Raw genomic sequence first — 21,271 nt, 5'->3', positions numbered from 1 at the left:
CAGCTTGCGATTTCCGTGACATTTCACATGCACATTCCCACTAGGCAGAGGAAGAAATGCCACCCTTTTCACATTGGCCTGTTATAGCGCCACCAGCAGGTCTAATTTAGCAAAACACATCCTTGGAACAAAATGCCTCAAATCATGCATGCAGTGTCCGATTGCCGTGAAAGGCCTAAGAAGAAATGCCACTCTTTTCACATTGGCCTATTATATTATTTTTAATTGATAGCGCCACCAGGAGGCCACAATAACGTACCTGACCTGGCGGAGACCTGTGCTCCGAGGAGCACTTTTTCTAGTTCCTATCTCTTTTCCTGCTACCCCTCAAACGTCTTAGGACCATCTACACCTGTACATACTCATTATGTCCCTTCAGATATACCCAGTAATTGGCCATCAGTTGTTTCCTTCTTAAATCCATATGCATTTCTCCATCTCCACCCGTTGGGCAGACACCAGTGATGTTTTAAATGCACAAATTAAATGCACAATCAATGTAAAGCGCTTCGGATAGAAGCGCTATATAAATGCACCATTTACCATTTATTTTCCCTACATACTCGTAATGCTTGAGCCTGAACTACATCCAGTCCCTTTTAGTCTGTCTTTGCTGTTGCTGATAGAATTAGAATAAGAATAGAATAATAGAAAGACGTGCACATACACACAGTGTCGGCGAGGTGCTGAGCAAAAAAATAACAGTAAACTAAGAAAATGAAATGCTTGCACATGCACCGATGGGCTCCGTTTAAAGAAAAAATATATATTGCACACTTTACAGCACTTGCTATTTTTTTTATTTTTTAAGGCACCCGTGCAAGCATTACATTTTCTCAGTGTCTTTGCTGCTGAACCATATGCCACACTTCGTAATCTAATCGTGACCACTAATTGTATTCTATTCTCTTAATAAGTTCTACCCATGTCAGTAGAAGCAAATATGGTGTGATATTGTAGAATGAACTTATTGCAACCTCTCACTTTGGGCACGCAGAACGACGTGTCACATTTATCACACACACTGCACTCATACTGACAACACAACGCATGTGTGCGCGCGCACACACACACACACACACACACACACACACACACACACACACACACACACACACACACACACACACACACACACACACACACACACACTCACACACCTGTTCCTTATTGTCTCTATTCAACCCCCCCCACTCTCTCAAAGAGCCCATGGTGAATAATGGCCCAAGCCTTAGGCACTCACTACAATATGATATATATAACTCCCAACTATTTAAATGATCCGACTCTTCCATTCCAACACACTTTGCTAGCTTGGGGTGTCTCAGGGACAGGGTTAAACAAATATCAATGGGATTGGTATTAAAGACAGTCAAAGGGACAGTCAGTCAATTTATTTTTCTTTATTCTTTATTTTGTTTTTGAGAAACTTATAAGACCATCCACAATTGTTGGTATATACAGTATGTGTGATAAAGACTATCATCATTTTTTCACATGTGTGGACAGGTGTTGAAAATTAGCACTCGTGCTATATACACTTTAAGCAATGCACCTGGTTCGTCCAATGTGATTGTGATGTCCATGTCCAACAAAAAAACATAACATAACATTATTTCAAGTTTCAAGTTTTATGATGTTGTTTCCTACAGATTAAAGAGGACCGCTCTAAGATTACATCAAAACATCAAACAGTAAAACATAATACTTCTGATAAAGCTTGTATGCTCTTGGGAGGAAGGACATCTGGTAGGTTTTTGTGCGACTCACAGGCTCTGGATCATAGGACTTGGTCATCTCTCAGTATAGTCGACTGTATTCTATTAAAGTGGCCTCCTCTCTCCTCGCCTCCAGACAAGGGAAGGAATCTGTTGGTATCCCAATGATGTGGTCGCATTGTCTCAGCTGACTTCGCAGATCAGGGATCAAGTGAGTTGGGACTCCTGCCCAAATAGGTGAAGCATATTAGGACTGGTCTGATGAAGGTCAGGTATATCTGGGTTATCAACACATCTGAGGAGGAGGCTTGCTCCTTTGGCCACACTTGAACCCTGGCTTACCATTTCAGGTCACCCTCTCTACTGCCTGGTTGATCAGAGTGATAGGAGGAGGTATTTGTCTGTTTTGAGGCTCCCCCTTCGTTGTTTTTACAGCATTGCCTGCAAAATGATCAGTGGTCATTTGAGGAGGCTTGTGCTTTAATTCCAAGTATTTCAAGCATAACTAGCCTACTACAGAAGAGGATCAGCTCAGTGACATGTCCACACACTCTGTCAAGAGGCACATGTGTATGAAACACACTTATACGTGTGTGTATAACTGTGTTCTGGATGAGTTGAATGACCAGAGTTTACAGTAAGGGACGGTTCCTTATTTAAATTGAAGGGTTGCTGAAACTAAGTCATGACCCTCCCTTTGACAGAAATACCCTTCCCTTGGCCCTCCCCAAGTGATTAAAAAAAGAAGATGGACCTTCTCCCACCAAATAGGGGAGAATTTTTGTACGATGTACAACCTCACAACGCAAGCAAAGGTTTTGAGAGCTTATAGTTCTATAGCTTATAGAAAACCCACCTCTTCAATATGGCTTTCCCCAGCTAACTGCACACCCCCTGTCTCACCATTCCACAGTTTTTATTGATTTGATTCCATAGTCTTAGTGTTCTTTTCTCTCTTTCTATATATATTTGATATATTATTATATCTGCCATTTACCCATACTGTATGACCTGTGATTGCATCACAGTGATCTAGCATGGAAACTCAGACACAGATCACGTTACCTGCAGTATAGAGACCTAGAGCACAAACTGAGCTATTATTAACCACATGAACCTGAGCAAACAGTGTGTTTTCATGTGTTGTTATGTGGGCCCCATGCATGCAGGAAGACTGGCTGGTTTCTATGGTACCATCATAATTAATGGTGAGGCACAGATAATCGTCCCAATTACCTCTAAGTTCCCGATTAGATGTCCCCATAGCTCAGTCGGTAGGGCTCTCGCCTTTGGGCTACACAGGTTCGATCCTAGGCACCATCAAATCAGCGTATGAGTAGCATACTCATACGCTGATTGCGGCAAGTTGTGTGGCAAGTACTGGGAGCTGATGGTAGGTGTGGCGCTTCACCTCAGCATTCCATCTCCCAGGGGTCTAGCGTATTGTAACGGGGACAGACTCCCGCATTCTCGGCTGATACCGACAATAAGCCTCTCCTACATACTTACTTAGACTAAATAGATAGCTATTTCAAATGCAAAGAACGAAATAATTAGAAAGAGTCCACCTTTAAAGGAGTTAATAGTGTTAGTAGGGTCTTTGCTTAGGCGTAGTCCAGAAATATTCATTATTGCTTGTTCCTGGTCTGATTGGAACATTAGTACGGTTGTATCTTCTCCCGCTTGTCCCCAGAGCTGTCATTTCAGAAAAAAGGACAGGGTAACAAAGAAGTGACCAGTTAAGCACAATTTAAAAAATGCCGATCTACAAGCTCACAACGTATCGTGTTGTAAGATTTTAGATCTGCTATTTAAGGGGGGGATATTGACACCAGATTGAAAGTGGCTTTGAATGTGAATGTATGCAGACATAGACCCTGACGAAGACCTTCTAGATCGAAACGCGTTGGTCACATTCATTTGCCTTGCTCTTAATAAATCTATACATTTTTTCACATGAGACGGAGTGCCTTGGAATTCTTTTCTTTTTGGCAAGCAATACTTCTTTGGAAATCCCTTTTGTTTAATTGATCCTACCTGTGTCACCAAAGAGCACCTATCTCAGAGCCACTGAATGATCCCTGCCGCGCTTCTCTCTCCTTCTTTTTGTATGCAGACATGTTTCCTGTGTCAGATGTGTAGCGTAGTGTGGGCGTGGATTGAGATGAATTCCGAGCTGATCTGCGAACAACATTCAGAAGTGTAGCAAATATACATAGAAGAAGTGAATTTGAGGTTCATCATCATCATCATCATCATCATAAACTTTATCTAAACTCGGAGAACAGTTGAGGGCCAGAACACAATACTCATTCATATACAACAATAATAAAAAAACACAATGAATCAGAAGACAGAAAACACTTACAAACTTGTAAGTTTTAAGTATTTTCTAACTCTTTTCACTTTTAAAAACATTTCAGGATGACAATTCAGTTCAAGTTCTAGAGACGCAATCTCAATATATTTTAAACTATATCTCAACATGGCCATGAAATGGCTTTCCAATGATGTAAACGACCAACAAAAGACTCTTCAACAAAAGAGTTAGAAACCATTGGTTGCCCTGAACTGACCCAAAGAAGGAAATGAGGACACGAGGGGTGGCAATGCCCAATTGACGCCCCTGCTTGTTCCTCCGCTTCATTGCTTGCGTCCGTTTGGGTCATAAAACATATTCTGAATAGTAAGTCACATTTAGCATTTAATTCAACTCTAGAAACCCAGCAGCACCCTGCCAATAAACCTTGATTATTTTTATTACAAGCAACTGTTATGAAGTCAATGTCAGAAATGTCATACTAGTGGTACCAACTCTGTTGGACAAGGTTGAAGGTATTGTTACAATATCATACCACGGTATATTAATAGGATTTAGATGTTAATGACTAATAAAATCATGAACAAACAACGCATGTCGACAGATACTGATTAAAATCCTTTTAAAGGCACGTCCCTACTTATAGTTTCTGCGTTGTAAGCAATAAACCCTCAATATAAAAGAGGCGGTTGTGAGATGGTTTGAGCACAGGACGATTTCAGAGTTTCATTTGGGAGGTGAGTGAGACTTGTTTAACTGTCTTAGCGAAATAAATGTAAGATTCTAACTGCCTGACAATGTGTTCAGTTGTCTTTGACAAACAGATAATGTAACCTTAATTCATACACTGACATTAGAGTAGATTAGAATATAACAGAAATAAGAGACTAAACTAAAATTATATTTGAGCAATAATTTAATTTCATGGCATGAATATAACTAACACGTATGCTAAAATGGATCAAACTGTGGAACTATTGACAAACTGAGCTTTTTTATCTCTTACCAAGTGGTGTAATGTACTATTTAACACATAGAATCGGTAGTCTTTTCATTTGGTGTGATCAACCCAACATTGCACAATGTACATATTGTCACGGAGCAGCCCTTGCTCCAGAGACTTGACAGGGACAATGCACACTCATAGAAAGAAGAGGAAGTCTGCACACTATTGAAGCTCCAGCGACCAGTTTTATTTTAAGGCTCACAGCTTACAGCTTTACAACGTTTCGACCCCTTCGGGTCTTCGTCAGGTATGAGGAGTGCAGAGATAGGCAGGTTAAAGTAGGGAGCAGTAGGGACTTCCTCTTCTTTCTATGGTGTGTATTTTTGAGTCCAGCACCTGCAAATCTTCATAGAGATGTGCGTGCTTTCATTTTTGTTTCTGAGTTACAATGCACACTCACTCATCAAACTACACGCCTGCTTCTAAATGTATCATCGCTGGCCAGCTTGGAAGTGACTGTTTGGGAGTGTTATGTGTGTTCATATATTTGTATACCGGCATACACATATGAAACAAACAACGCGCCCAAACAGTCACTTCCAAGCTAAAATGTAGTTAAGCAGTTGTGACATTTGATGAGTGAGTGTGCGTTGTTCCTGTCGAGTTTCTATAGGACACGGGCTGCCCCGTGACACATATACTATGTATACAATATATAGATACAAGGTAATTAAGTGGCTTCTATTGTGACTGCTAGCCGTTTTAGTATAAATATTAGCTACTGCCACTTTTGCTGCCTTAGTATCAGTGCCTCGTGCCTCATTGCACATTTATATATTTTCCCCTTTATTCTCCCTGCCCTTATTGTGCTATGCTGAAGACTTTTCATACTTAATTAAATTTAAATTGTATTTGTATTCTTATATTATCTTGGTTTTGATTATATATTGATTTAATTCACTATTACTATTGTCATTGTTGTTTAAGCACAGTACGCTGTAGCGCGCAAAATTGCACTTTGAGTACTGACAAATAAACCTTCTCTTCTTCCTCTTCAAAATGGTGAACACACACACACACACACACACACACACACACACACACACACACACACACACACACACACACACACACACACACACACACACACACACACACACTTAGGGTTTGCACTTGAAGGTTCCAGCTGTAGAGGGGAAAAGTGAGTGTTTGTCCTTTTTCTATTAAACTAACCTACAAGACTATATAGTCCTAAAAAGTCCTACAATTCTCTGTTCAGATCTCAAGTCAGCAAAGGCATCAACGCCATCTTTATTTCTGTCTACAGAAAGCCGCCACCATGAGTACCGACGCGGAGATGGAGCAATATGGCGGGGCCGCCATGTACCTCCGTAAGCCAGAGAGGGAGAGACTCGAGGCTCAAACTGCGCCCTTTGATGCCAAAACTGCAGGATATTGTGCCGATGTTAAGGAGCTGTATCTCAAGTGTAAAGTTATAAGTAGGGACGGTAACAAATGCACCGTGGAAATCCTCGACACCCAGGAGGTACGTAGGTAGAGGTGTATCTAAAATCAAATCGTGGCACGGTACAACTGTAATCACAACACATTCTGAAGTTGTTTTTTTTCTTGTTTTTATTGTCTAGGAAAGAACTGTGAAAGAGGACGATGTGACCCCCATGAACCCTCCCAAGTATGACAAGATTGAGGACATGGCCATGATGACCCACCTCACTGAAGCCACTGTCCTGTATAACCTCAAAGAGCGTTATGCAGCGTGGATGATCTATGTAAGATGATGTTATACCTGCTGACTCTGAGAACAGTACAGCATTCTGCTCTGAGCTGTCAATAGCGAAGATAAAAGAATAAAAGTACAGAGTAGTAACATCCTGAAAACAAGATGTAATAATGCTTGGCTGTTCCCTCATGCCACTTGGAACTGGTGGCTGTAATCCCCCAGCCAGTGATGGAAGAAGTCCTCACATTTTTTACTTAAGTAAAATGATCAATACTGCAATGAAGAAATACTCTGTTTCCCATATCAAAATGTACAAAGTAACAAGTAGCTAAAAGTGTTTAAATAATTGTAGTGGAGTAAAAGGACAATAGTTGCACAGTACAGTAATTGAGTACTTGCTTTCCACCATTGGCCCCAGCCGTAGTGATCCGTTGTCCCAGATTATGTGTAGTGCTCTCTGCTATGTTGTATGTTATAATGTTCTCTTCCCTTCAGACCTACTCTGGCTTGTTCTGTGCAACTGTGAACCCCTACAAGTGGCTCCCAGTGTACGACCAGCAGGTTGTAAATGCCTACAGAGGCAAGAAGCGTGTGGAGGCTCCACCCCACATCTTCTCTGTCTCTGACAATGCCTATCAGTTCATGCAGATGGGTACGTACTGGTCAAGACAATGTAAACACATACACAGCTATAATGGTTTTGTGCTGTATACATGACTGAAAGTACATTTTACATTTTACAGATAGAGAGAACCAGTCTGTCTTGATCACGTAAGTTTCTCATCTACTAAGCATAAGAAAAGAACAATGTAATCAAATTCACTAACTGTGTTTCTCTGAATGTATGCATTTATAACCAGTGGAGAATCCGGTGCTGGAAAGACTGTGAACACCAAGCGTGTCATCCAGTACTTTGCAACAGCAGCATCTGGTACTGGAGACAAGAAGGAAGCACCAAATATCGGTGCTGGCAAAATCAAGGTATTTGTATAGGTTTTAAACTTGGACAAATTACAAATTTTGAACATAAAGAATGTATATGCAAAATAGCAATTCAATTTAAAAGAACTCTGACCAAATTCTACATTTGGTGATGTCTAGGGGTCACTGGAGGATCAGATTATTGCAGCCAATCCCTTGCTGGAGGCCTATGGTAATGCCAAGACTGTGAGGAATGACAACTCCTCTCGCTTTGTAAGTGTAAAATAATTATGTAATGAGAAATCCTGCAATCATTTCATGATGTAGAGGGATTTTTTTTACAAATTGTGCTTTATGAAACAGGGTAAATTCATCCGAATCTGGTTCAACAATAGCGGTAAACTGGCCAGTGCTGATATTGAGACATGTAAGTATGACATTCACATATGATAATTCAATTATATGTGCCTTAATTTTGAGAGGAATACATTTTGACTTATGTACATTAATAATAACAATAACAATTATAATAATAATAATAATATATAATATATGTATATTATAGATCTGCTGGAGAAGTCCAGAGTGACCTACCAGCTCGCTGCTGAGAGAGGATATCATATCTTCTATCAGATGATGACCGGTCACAAAGCTTACATTATTGGTAAATTGAAAATGGACTAATGATGCAGTGATTACATCAATTAATTCATAAAAACAAATGTTCACCCTTTTTCTTTTTAATCCCTTTTCAGACATGTGTCTGATCACCACCAATCCCTATGACTTCCCATTGTGCAGCATGGGTCAGATCGCTGTGGCCAGCATTAATGACAAAGAGGAGCTGGACGCCACTGATGTCAGTAAACATATTTTTATAATAGGTGTTTAATATTCAGTGTACAGTCAGTTGCTCTGCAAGTGCAATGCTTGTATTTTCAAAAGTGATGTTTTTTATGGTCATGAAGTGCATGTGGGTCATGACCGAAAGAATGAGATTGCTAATACAAGCAGCCGAAATGAGTTTTCTCAGACGGGTGGCCGTCTCTCTCCCTTAGAGATAGAGTGAGAAGTTCGGTCATCCGCGAGAGACTCAGTGTAGAACCTCTGCTCCTTCACTTGGAAAGGAGCCAGCTTAGGTGGTTCAGGCATCTAGTACGGATGCGTGTCCCTAGGGCGGTCTTCACTTCACGTCCCACTGGGAGGAGACCCCCTGGCAGACCAAGGACCAGATGGGGGGATTACATCTTCACACTGGCCTTGGAACACCTCAGGATCCCCCAGGATGAAGTTGCTAATGTTGCTCGGTAAAGGGTAGTCTGGAGCTCTCTGCTGGAACTGTTGCCCCCACGACCCGATTCCAAATAATCGGTTGAAGATGGATGTATGGATGGATGGATGTTTGTTAAAGTAATGTGTTAATGTCAATCTTTTGAGCACAGGATGCTATTGACGTCCTTCTAAAGTGATGTTTGTTAATGTTTTATTCTCCATCTTTTGATTGACAGGATGCTATTGACATCCTGGGCTTCGACAATGAGCAGAAGCAGTACATCTACAAGTTCACCGGTGCAGTGATGCATCATGGGGTCTTGAAGTTCAAACAGAAACAGCGTGAGGAACAGGCTGAGCCTGATGGCGAAGAGGGTGAGCATTATCTTCAGCCAAGGAATGAAAACAACCAATAGTTTATCATAAGAATTGCATTTTAATACATTCTAAATTGTTATGACTTATTTTAGTGGCTGACAAGATTGGCTACCTGATGGGTCTGAACTCATCAGAGATGCTGAAGGCTTACTGCTATCCCAAAGTGAAGGTTGGAAATGAGTATGTCACTAAGGGACAAACTGTGGGACAGGTGAGAAAGTTACTTCATTTTATTGTTCTGAATTCAGACGCACCTTATATTCTCTACATGCTTCCACACTATGCACAAATAATCTCACACACACACACACACACACACACACACACACACACACACACACACACACACACACACACACACACACACACACACACACACACACACACACACACACACAGCCCGAACCTCTAGTATATTATATGTACAGTATGATACACTGCCAAAGAAACAATGAGAGACCACACTGAGTAGAACCACTGCTCCTTCACTTGGAAAGGAGCCAGCTTAGGTGGTTCGGTAAAACTATAAGCAATTAAATACACACACATTTTAACATTCAACATTTTAAAGTAATAAAAAAGTCATTGTATTCAAAACAAATCACTTAACAATTCACATAATGTTGATCATTTCAACAGAGTGAGTGACAGTCTTCCAGCCTTTCAAGTCAATCAGTCCGTGCTATACCACAGTGCTATACCCACATTAAATGGGGGTGGAAAATGCATGGATGTATACTTCTTTGGAAGAAATGTAATACAATTCACACCCCTACTAATAACTTTCCTGTTTCCTCAGGTAATGAACTCAGTGGGTGCCTTGGCTAAGTCCATCTATGAGAAGATGTTCTTGTGGATGGTCATCAGGATCAACGAGATGCTGGACACCAAGAACCCCAGAAGCTACTACATTGGTGTGCTGGACATCGCTGGTTTTGAAATCTTTGATGTAAGCATGGACTTGTTTTTTAAGTTGTAGACTAATTACTTTTTGTCACAATTACTTTAAAGGAGTAGTTCACCCAAAAAACGTATTTTCTATCAATTACACAACCCATGAAGCATTGAATTCATGGAGATGTTTTTGATAACCGGCGGTCTCTCCGGTAAGAGACACAAAGAGTCTCCTTTGTGTAAGTAAAGTGTTTTTGTGCAATGACGGCATTAATTTACGAAAAAACAAAACATTAAAATCTGGAGAGGTTTCTGCCCGACAACAGCGATATATATACTGTAGCAACATAGGTTTTTTCAGAAAACTTGTTAGGATTCAGAAGACATTTGTAGAATCGGCCTCAGGTCTTAATGGGTTAAAAGATTAGTAATGATATTTCCACCTACAGTTCAACACCCTGGAGCAGCTGTGCATCAACTTCACCAATGAGAAACTGCAACAGTTTTTCAATCACACCATGTTTGTACTGGAACAAGAAGAGTACAAGAAAGAGGGCATTCCCTGGGATACCATTGACTTTGGCATGGACCTGGCCGTCTGCATTGAGCTCATTGAGAAGGTAATATACTGTCTGCATTGAGCTCATTGAGAAGGTAATATACTGTCTGCATTGAGCTCATTGAGAAGGTATACTATTATTTTGTGATGTTAAACACGTCATGAAATGGCTTTATTGCTAACTTTTCTGCTAAGCTTAGTCAAAGATGGCTAATGTATGAAGATAAACCATCCCAATTGGAACCACTAGAGGAAAATGGTACACAAATCCTACAAATGGTCTCCTAAGTGGGCGTCTGATGGAAAATCTTGCAAAAGTCCGAAGTTTACTGGCGTCTCGAGCAATGGGATAGAGGAGGTCTCGTCTCACAGCAGCGTAGCTGTTTGTTGTCTCATTGTGCATTTGGCAGACCCGTATTTTTTATTTCACCACGTCTTTAATATTGTTTATGTTAATGCATTATGTTTTTGCTTTTGGTGATTTGTCTTTTGTCTCCTTCACAAAGCCCTTGGGTATCTTCTCCATCCTTGAAGAGGAGTGCATGTTCCCAAAGGCCTCAGACACCACCTTCAAGGCCAAGCTCTATGATCAGCATCTTGGAAAGTGTAAAGCCTTTGAGAAGCCCAAGCCTGCCAAAGGCAAGTCTGAGGCAATGCAGCCCCACTTCTCCCTTATTCACTACGCCGGTACGGTGGACTACAGCATCGCAGGCTGGCTAGAGAAAAACAAGGATCCCCTCAACGACTCTGTTGTGCAACTGTACCAGAAGTCTTCAGTGAAGCTGCTGTCTGTGTTCTATCCTCCTCCTGAGCCTGAAGGTATGTTTATTAATATAATAATATAATATAATGTGTTCTATCCACCTCCTGAGCCTGAAGGTATGTTTAATAATAATAATATGCTGGATAATATGCTGGATCTTTTACCATTGAGCCAATCTGGGAACCCATCGCCAAATAAAAAGGAAAAACAGCGCCCTCTGCTGTTTTTTACTTATTCACTTGGCTCTGGGACAAGCTCAACGGAGCTCCCGTGCGCAAGGAAACCGGGGTTTTTGGTCTGCCTTCAGCGCTCCACTTCCGGTGGTGCGACTATGTTTTCATTCCCACTAACAATATTTCTCCACGGAACACTAACACCAATTCTCCCAGAGAACATGGATCGTTTTGGTTATAAGCCCACTTGTTTCTATGAGCAATTTAAAATGTTACTAACTTTCCGTGGTTTTGTCGGCTTCGAGGACGCTATTGTTAAATGAGTTTTGGCTTGTTTCTAGTGGGGAAGGAACGGCACACACGTAAATCCCGCCGACTACATTTGATTGGGTAGCCGTGGCCTGCTTCCTGATCTGATAGCACGGCCACCTGTAACCAATGCGCACGGGTTGTCAACACGGCTACCGACAGATCCTAACACAGAGCAGAATCTGTTCTTGAGAGATTACCATTGAGCTAATAGAGCCTACAATATATCTGTTGACTTAACAAATGAAGAATAATTTGTCAAAGTCAAAATAAACTGTCTGCTCATGATTCTACCAAAGGAGCGGGAGCAGGAGGCAAGAAGAAGAAGGGTGGTTCCATGATGACTGTGTCTGCTGCTTTCAGGGTAAGAATATTTATTCATTATCAACATTATCTAGTCATGCATCAAATAGGCACAATATATTTTCATGTTGTAAATATTAATAAACAATGTTTTGAGCTTATAGAACAGCTATTCTTGAATAGCTGTAGAATAAAATAGTGCTTGTTGTATGTTTTGCCTAAATGTTTTAAATAATAATCTAAATCTGCAAAGTTACTAGTAACTAAAGTTTTCAAATAAGTGTAGTGAAAGAAAAAGTACAATATTGTATAATTTTTTCTACTGATAATGGACCTACATGGGGCTCTTTATTATGTCTCGACAGGAGAACCTGGGGAAGCTGATGACCAACCTGAGGAGCACTCACCCTCACTTTGTGCGTTGCCTGATTCCTAACGAGTCCAAGACTCCAGGTAAACACCAAATTATTATTATACATATAATTATGTGTGTATATATATATATATATATATATATATATATATATATATATATATATATATATATATATGTATGTATGTATACATACACATATGATTCCTAACAAGTCCAAGACTCCACGTAAAAACAGATAGTATATCATTATATGTATATATATATATATATATATATATATATATATATATATATATATATATATATATATATATATATATATATATATATATATACTAATTTAAATAATGATTGTGAGGTGGTCATTTAATGCAACTTAGGCCAGTGTGTCCTTATTTTGTCCTAATAATAATGATAATAATAATAATAGTAATGATATTGATAATGAGAATGAGAATGATAATAATAATAATAATAATAATGAAGCAACATCTTTACAGGACTGATGGAGAACTTCCTGGTCATACATCAGCTGAGGTGTAATGGTGTGCTGGAGGGCATCAGGATTTGTAGGAAGGGCTACCCCAGCAGAATCCCCTATGCTGACTTCAAGCAGAGGTATAATTCCTTTAGTACAGGTTTTAGTTCCATAACTATTAACGGGAGGCATGCAAAATGACCATGAACTTTTGCAAAACAGGTACAAAGTACTGAATGCCAGCGCATGTCCCGATGGCCAGTTCATCGACAATAAGAAAGCTTCTGAGAAGCTGCTTGGGTCCATTGATATACCTCACGAGGAGTACAAGTTTGGACACACCAAGGTAAACATACTGCGAACCTTGTTTAACGTTATTGAGAGTGGACGAAAAGTTGGTTTTGCAGTCGATTATTTACATATATAGTTTGTAATATCCTATGCAGGTGTTTTTCAAAGCTGGTCTGCTGGGTGCGCTGGAGGAGATGCGAGATGAGAAGCTGGCTATTCTGGTCGGCATGATTCAGGCTCGCTGCAGAGGTTTCCTCATGAGGATAGAGTTTGTTAAGATGGTGGAAAGAAGGTATACTTTGACAACATAATTTAATGTAGTATTTAGTTACAATTTCTTACGGTACACTTTTTAAATTACCGGAACTGTTTTCCCAACAGAGATGCCATTCTCTGTATCCAGTTCAACGTGCGTGCATTCTGCAACGTGAAACACTGGCCATGGATGTTGATGTTCTTCAAGATCAAGCCTCTTCTGCAGAGTGCTGAGACTGAGAAGGAGCTGGCCAATATGAAGGAGAACTATGACAAAATGAAAACTGACCTGGCTACTGCTCTGGCCAAGAAAAAAGAACTGGAGGAGAAGATGGTGTCTTTGGTACAGGAGAAGAATAACCTGGCAATGGCAGCCGCATCAGTAAGTCCATGTCTGCAAGGACCTTTTGTAGTTCAAATTGTATTGTAATCTTAGCTTGAATCTTTTTTCTTATCTTAACTCATATGTTCATCCTGAACAAATGCTGATGTAGTGAGTTTGTGCACCGAGCTGGGATCGAACCGCGCTCCCCAACTAGGCAACCAAACGCAGAACAAGAATAGAGCTAAGCTCTATTCTTGTTCCGGGATCACTACATCTACCCCATAATTTTTTTTGGAGCACGTCCTCACGCTTCAGACTTCACGCATCACGCCCCTCACAACGCACTACGTCCCTCATGTCCCTCACGTGAGGACCTCCCGCTCCATATCCTGCCGACTACGCCAGATTGTAATGGAGCTAAACTCGATTGGCAGAGATATGTTGAGGCCGGGTCTTGTCCGGGGTCACTTCACTGACATGTTTCCTCATTTTATTTATTTTCGACCTCAAGGGAGAAGATAGTCTGAACGATGCTGAGGAGAGATGTGAGGGTCTTATTAAAAGTAAGATCCAGTTGGAGGCAAAACTCAAAGAGACAACTGAGAGACTGGAGGACGAGGAGGAGATCAACGCTGAGCTGACTGCCAAGAAGCGGAAGCTGGAGGATGAATGTTCTGAGCTCAAGAAGGACATTGATGACCTGGAGCTGACCTTGGCCAAAGTGGAGAAGGAGAAACACGCCACTGAAAACAAGGTTCATGATTATACACTCTATGATCATACACTCTATGATGATACACTCTATGATCATACAATCTATCATACACTCTATGATTATACACTCTATGATCATACACTATATGATTATACACTCTATGATCATACACTCTATGATCATACACTCTATGATCATACTCTGTGATCACACACTCTGTGATCATACACTCTACGATTATACACTCTGTACTCTATAAACAAGGTTCATTGTTATACACTCTATTAGTTGTCTTATCAATCTATAATATGAGTTCTGTTGTGCTTATTCAGGTGAAGAACCTGACCGAGGAGATGGCCTCTCAGGATGAAGGTCTTGCTAAGCTGACCAAGGAAAAGAAGGCCCTCCAAGAGGCCCATCAGCAGACCCTGGATGACCTGCAGGCAGAGGAAGACAAAGTCAACACTCTGACCAAGGCCAAGACCAAGCTGGAACAGCAAGTTGATGATGTGAGTTCATCAAGTGAATCAAGATGTTTTGAACACATTATGTTTATTGTTGTTACTGAATTATTCATTGTTGTTCTTATTAATGTGCAGTTGGAGGGTTCTCTGGAGCAAGAGAAGAAGCTCCGCATGGACCTGGAGAGAGCCAAGAGAAAGCTTGAGGGAGATCTGAAACTGGCCCAGGAATCCATCATGGACCTGGAGAACGACAAGCAGCAGTCAGACGAGAAGATAAAGAAGTAATGTGGAACACATAATAATAATCATAATAATAATTCATGTGAAGACATAATAATAATCATAATAATAATTCATGTGAAGAATTACTAATTCATTTATAATAATAACAATGAAATGTCATAGAGAAAAAACACCTGCAGAATGACACTAAAATATGATGTACTGTATTTCACAGGAAGGAGTTTGAAACAAGCCAGCTTCTGAGTAAGATTGAGGATGAACAATCTTTGGGGGCTCAGCTGCAGAAGAAGATCAAAGAGCTCCAGGTATTTAACATTTCTTTCAAATCTAAAGTTGAACCGCCTAAACCCTAGTTGACTGGGGGGCATACGTTAGTCCGACAAACCATTTCTCCGACTATGTGGCATCCGCGTGCGGTTAGGGTTAGGGTTCGGGTTTGGTATAGGGTTAGTATTGGAAACGTCGGAGGCATGCGCTGTCGGAGGAATGCGCTGTCGGACTAACGTATTGCACCCGGACCGTCCCCCATGGGTCTACTTAAACCCTATGTACTTAGTTGATCAGGGTCCCCCATGGGTCTATACTTGGCCCCCTCCCTTTTTCCCCTTTACACCAAATCTCTTCGCCACTACTGATCCACAAGCTCACAACGTGTCGCATCACAACACGTGAGCTTGTAAATGTTTGCCTATGACATGCCCAAACTAGGGATGCAACGGTTCATTCAAGTGGTCTTCTTTTTTATAATAATTGTAAATCATGATTTTCACATGTTATTCTAATATCATTAATTTGAAAAGGCTCGTATTGAAGAACTGGAGGAAGAGATCGAGGCTGAACGTGCCGCTCGTGCCAAGGTTGAGAAGCAGAGAGCTGATCTCTCCAGGGAACTTGAGGAGATCAGTGAGAGGCTGGAGGAGGCTGGTGGAGCCACCGCCGCTCAGATCGAGATGAACAAGAAGCGCGAGGCTGAGTTCCAGAAGCTGCGTCGTGACCTCGAAGAGGCCACCCTGCAGCATGAGTCCACCGCCTCTGGCCTCCGTAAGAAACAGGCTGACAGTGTTGCGGAGCTTGGTGAACAGATCGACAACCTCCAGCGTGTCAAGCAGAAACTGGAGAAGGAGAAGAGCGAATACAAGATGGAGATCGATGACCTGTCCAGCAACATGGAGGCTGTCGCTAAGGCAAAGGTAAGAATGGAATGTCTGTGGATAATTCTTCAGATAATACGTGTTCAATGAACTTAAAAGAAAAAATGGGAAAAAATACTCTGAATGCAATGATTGATGGCCAGTGATTGATCCCACTTCTGACACCACTTGTAGCATTTTTTTTCTAAACAAAGTTCTCAACTGACAATTGAGAGAAATTTGTAGAATATTGAACTAGTGTAAAATGGAACATGACCTAATACATGTAGGTCACACAGTCATTCATTGAATATGTGCAATGTTAATTAACAGGGAAATCTTGAGAAGATGTGCCGCACCCTTGAGGACCAACTCAGTGAACTCAAGTCCAAGTGTGATGAGAATGTTCGCCAGATAAATGATATTGGAGCTCAGAGAGCAAGACTGTTGATGGAAAATGGTAAATGCTCTTTGTAAAGTCTACTTGACATGGTTTGTCAATATCACCAAATTCCATATTTAGAGATGATGATTTACAGTTTCCCAGGCCTTTTACGAATATATATCCAACAAAGATGAAACAACCTTTTTAAACGGATATTTCCATTTCTAACTAGGTGAGTTTGCTCGTCAAGTTGAGGAGAAAGACGCTCTTATCTCACAGCTCACCAGAGGCAAGCAGGCCTTCACCCAGCAGATTGAGGAGTTGAAGAGACACGTTGAAGAGGAGGTCAAGGTGAGGAGCATTTTTTTCTTTTAACAAAGAGGCCTTGTATTATATTGTTGTGTTATTATATTCAGTTGACATTATTTTGGCAATTTCCTTTTGACAGGCAAAGAATGCCCTTGCCCATGGTGTGCAATCAGCTCGCCATGACTGTGACCTTCTGAGGGAGCAGTTTGAGGAGGAACAGGAGGCCAAGGCTGAACTGCAGCGTGGAATGTCCAAGGCCAACAGTGAGGTGGCTCAGTGGAGGAGCAAGTATGAGACTGATGCTGTCCAACGCACTGAGGAGCTGGAGGAAGCTAAGTAAGTGATTATTTTTTTACACAATCAGGTACCACTCTCTATACAGTGATCAATGCTTTACACTATCAGGTACAAGTCTTTATACTAAATATTATTCACAATGATTTGATCTCATTCTAAACTGACCAACAGGAAGAAGCTAGCCCAGCGTCTTCAGGAAGCTGAGGAACAAATTGAGGCTGTGAATTCCAAGTGCAGTTCCCTGGATAAAACCAAACATAGACTCCAGGGTGAAGTGGAAGACCTCATGATTGATGTGGAGAGGGCCAATGGTTTGGCTGCCAACCTTGACAAGAAACAGAGGAACTTCGATAAGGTGCTTTGACATACAGTAGATTATTTTAAAACGTAATGATTTTAGCCTCCATAAAGTGGTGGTAAATCACACGTCATTACAAATTGTGTGCAGGTCCTAGCAGAATGGAAGCAGAAATACGAAGAGGGGCAGGCAGAGCTGGAGGGAGCTCAGAAAGAGTCTCGTTCTCTCAGCACTGAGGTGTTTAAGATGAAGAATTCCTACGAGGAGTCTCTGGACCAACTGGAGACCATGAAGCGTGAAAACAAGAACCTGCAACGTAAGACTTTTTCTACATCTTTCAATATCAGTTTCGCTTCAATGTTTTTTGCCAACTTGTTTTGAGCCAAAGCTGGTGTTTGTTAACGGGTCAAAATGGGTCCTCATTTTAATCAGTTTATCTCAAAGTTGGGTTCATGTGTGTTTAAAAACATTTAAAGGCATATTTATATTTACTTTGAATATTAAAGTCAATATTCTACAAATTTATCTCAATTGTCAATTGAGTACTTTGTTTAGAAACAAAACGTTACAATTGGTGTCAGAAGTGGGATCAATCAATATATTTAGAGGCTACACCCAGTGTATTCAAATGCATTCCTAATTTCTGATTGATGATTTTCAATCAATGCAGAGGAGATCTCAGAACTAACTGAACAGATTGGTGAGACTGGAAAGAATATCCATGAGCTGGAGAAGACCAAGAAACAGGTGGAGACAGAGAAGTTAGAGATCCAGACAGCCCTAGAGGAAGCTGAGGTAAGACTTTTAGGTTGTAGATGAAGAAGGCAATTGTCAAAAAGTGGAGTTATACATATTACATTCGTAGGTCCATTCTACCTTTTGATCCTGTGTTACATATTAGGGTACTCTGGAGCACGAGGAGTCCAAGATTCTTCGTGTCCAGCTGGAGCTCAACCAGATCAAGGGTGAGGTGGACAGGAAGCTGGCAGAGAAGGATGAAGAGATGGAGCAGATCAAGAGGAACAGCCAGAGGGTGATTGACTCCATGCAGGGCACTCTGGACTCTGAGGTCAGAAGCAGAAACGATGCCCTGAGGATCAAGAAGAAGATGGAGGGAGACCTGAACGAGATGGAGGTTCAGCTGAGTCATGCCAACCGCCAGGCCGCTGAGTCCCAGAAGCAGCTGAGGAATGTCCAGGCACAGCTTAAGGTGCAAAACGTAGATAGTTAGAGACATATTGAACAAAACATAGTAGTTAGAAACATATCCAAACAGTGGAACTGCTCTGATGAATGAGTCACATTCTGTTGTTTTTCCTCACCACTTCAAATGTGATTTATCTTAGGATGCCCAACTGCACCTGGATGATGCTGTCAGAGGTCAAGAGGATGTGAAGGAACAAGCTGCCATGGTGGAGCGTAGGAACAATCTCATGATGGCAGAGATTGAGGAGCTGAGAGTGGCTCTGGAACAGACAGAGAGAGGCCGCAAAGTGGCTGAACAAGAACTAGTGGATACTAGTGAACGTGCTGGACTGTTGCATTCCCAGGTCAAGTCAATGAAAAACTCTCAACACCAAATGTTTAACATACAAGGCATGCATACTTACATTGTTCAACTGAATGTTTATTTTAGAACACAAGCCTTTTGAACACCAAGAAGAAGCTGGAGACTGACCTGAACCAGGTCCAAGGTGAAGTGGATGATAGTGTTCAAGAAGCAAGGAATGCTGAGGAGAAGGCCAAGAAGGCCATCACTGATGTAAGTTAGGATGTCCTGTCCTACCCTCATCTATTAGATATCCTTATAGCCATCACTGATGTAAGTTAGGATGTCCTACTCTCATCATTTAGATATCCTCATGGCATGCTTCATATTAACATACAATACAATGCAACAATGACATTCCAGGCTGCTATGATGGCAGAGGAGCTGAAGAAGGAGCAGGACACCAGTTCTCACCTGGAGAGGATGAAGAAGAACCTGGAGGTCACAGTTAAGGACCTGCAGCACCGCCTCGATGAGGCTGAGAACCTGGCAATGAAAGGAGGCAAGAAGCAGCTCCAGAAACTGGAGTCAAGGGTAAGATGTGGTTTAATACCAACACAGGTTATAGTCATAGACAATGAAATAAGATGAATTAACTTCTTATTGCATAATTCAATTCTGACGGTGTTATAGTCATAGACAATGAAATAAGAAGAAATAACTTCATAGTGCATAATTCAATTCTGAAGGTGCGTGAACTGGAGGGAGAGACTGAAGCTGAAGTGAGACGTGGAGCGGATGCTGTTAAAGGTGTCCGCAAATACGAGAGGAGAGTGAAGGAGCTGACATACCAGGTACTGTAATACCATGTTCACTTCAGTGACAAAATCAATAGATTGCATGAACATTCAACTAATGTTATAACTTCACTGTCACTTCAGACTGAAGAGGACAAGAAAAATCTTGCCAGGCTTCAGGATCTGGTAGATAAACTGCAGATGAAGGTCAAGGGCTACAAGAGACAGGCTGAGGAAGCGGTAAGAAAAATATGATAATTTGTGTGTGTGTGTGCAACCACACTAAGGAATCATATGAATCATGTTCTCTTAATTAGTGTGGTTGCAATATAGATGCCATAATCAACCACACTAAGGAATAATAGGAAGCATTTTCTGCCCTACAGTATATGCTTCGTTGACTTTGTTTGTTTGTTTGTTTTTTCTTGTTTTTGTAGTTTTTTTGTAAAAGGATAGGCAAAATAGGCCATTGGCTTCAGCCTACACTTTTTGGTCTAAACCATATGATACGATATGATATGATGAGTATATTGAATTTTCCTGTTATGACCAAACTAAATTACTACTACTTGTACAACTACTGAGGTCCCCCAGGGCTGGCTCTATAGGTTCACTCCTTATTTATCTCTAAACCAAATATCTCAGCTGAAAACATCTACAAGCTCATCATGCTGCATTGTAAGTTTGTAGATATGCTTCAAGACACTCATGAACATGCAACACTGCATTAGCTGCAACCACACTTTACAATGTTCCTGATATCGTCTTCTTTAAACTGTTATCGTAAGATGCTCTTTTCAAATATTGAGGCTTTGAACCATCTCTATCATATTGTAGGAGGAACAAGCCAACACTCACCTGTCCAAGTGCAGAAAGGTTCAGAATGAGCTGGAGGAGGCTGAAGAGCGTGCTGACATTGCTGAATCCCAGGTCAACAAGATGAGAGCTAAAACTCGTGACTCCAAGGTAAATATGTAATGCGATATGAACAAGGCACATTATGTTGGTTATCAGTAACTGAGATTTAACTAAAGATTTGTGTTGAATATATTAGTCTAATGTATTCATCTTTTCACAGGGAAAAGATGCTGCTGAATAGTTTCTTCAATCCAAGAATTCACC

The 21,271-nt window shown here is 41.0% G+C and overlaps 1 protein-coding gene across 1 annotated transcript; it reads left to right on the top strand.

The window, feature by feature from the left end:
• Positions 1 to 4,756: 4,756 nt before the first annotated feature.
• LOC311051157 (myosin heavy chain, fast skeletal muscle-like) lies at positions 4,757 to 21,271 on the top strand. Its single transcript, XM_084065575.1, has 41 exons — positions 4,757 to 4,775; positions 6,149 to 6,185; positions 6,312 to 6,530; positions 6,631 to 6,774; positions 7,221 to 7,377; positions 7,469 to 7,496; positions 7,586 to 7,706; positions 7,827 to 7,919; positions 8,010 to 8,073; positions 8,212 to 8,310; positions 8,402 to 8,505; positions 9,155 to 9,293; positions 9,389 to 9,507; positions 10,096 to 10,245; positions 10,640 to 10,810; positions 11,256 to 11,568; positions 12,294 to 12,358; positions 12,663 to 12,750; positions 13,174 to 13,291; positions 13,374 to 13,497; positions 13,598 to 13,734; positions 13,824 to 14,079; positions 14,534 to 14,776; positions 15,070 to 15,246; positions 15,337 to 15,482; positions 15,659 to 15,749; positions 16,245 to 16,634; positions 16,908 to 17,034; positions 17,192 to 17,310; positions 17,408 to 17,604; positions 17,737 to 17,920; positions 18,014 to 18,179; positions 18,534 to 18,658; positions 18,765 to 19,073; positions 19,210 to 19,413; positions 19,500 to 19,625; positions 19,776 to 19,946; positions 20,102 to 20,206; positions 20,294 to 20,389; positions 20,987 to 21,115; positions 21,228 to 21,271. The coding sequence occupies exons 3-41, from the start codon at positions 6,324 to 6,326 to the stop codon at positions 21,246 to 21,248; spliced, it is 5,823 nt and encodes a 1,940-aa protein (XP_083921701.1). The 5' UTR covers positions 4,757 to 4,775; positions 6,149 to 6,185; positions 6,312 to 6,323; the 3' UTR covers positions 21,249 to 21,271.

The sequence above is a fragment of the Gymnoscopelus microlampas genome, assembly GCF_963454915.1.
Source record: "Gymnoscopelus microlampas genome assembly, chromosome: 1".
In the NCBI taxonomy this organism is placed as follows: domain Eukaryota; kingdom Metazoa; phylum Chordata; class Actinopteri; order Myctophiformes; family Myctophidae; genus Gymnoscopelus; species Gymnoscopelus microlampas.
Note: the sequence above shows the minus strand (reverse complement) of the source record. Positions and strands in the feature narration are given on the sequence as shown.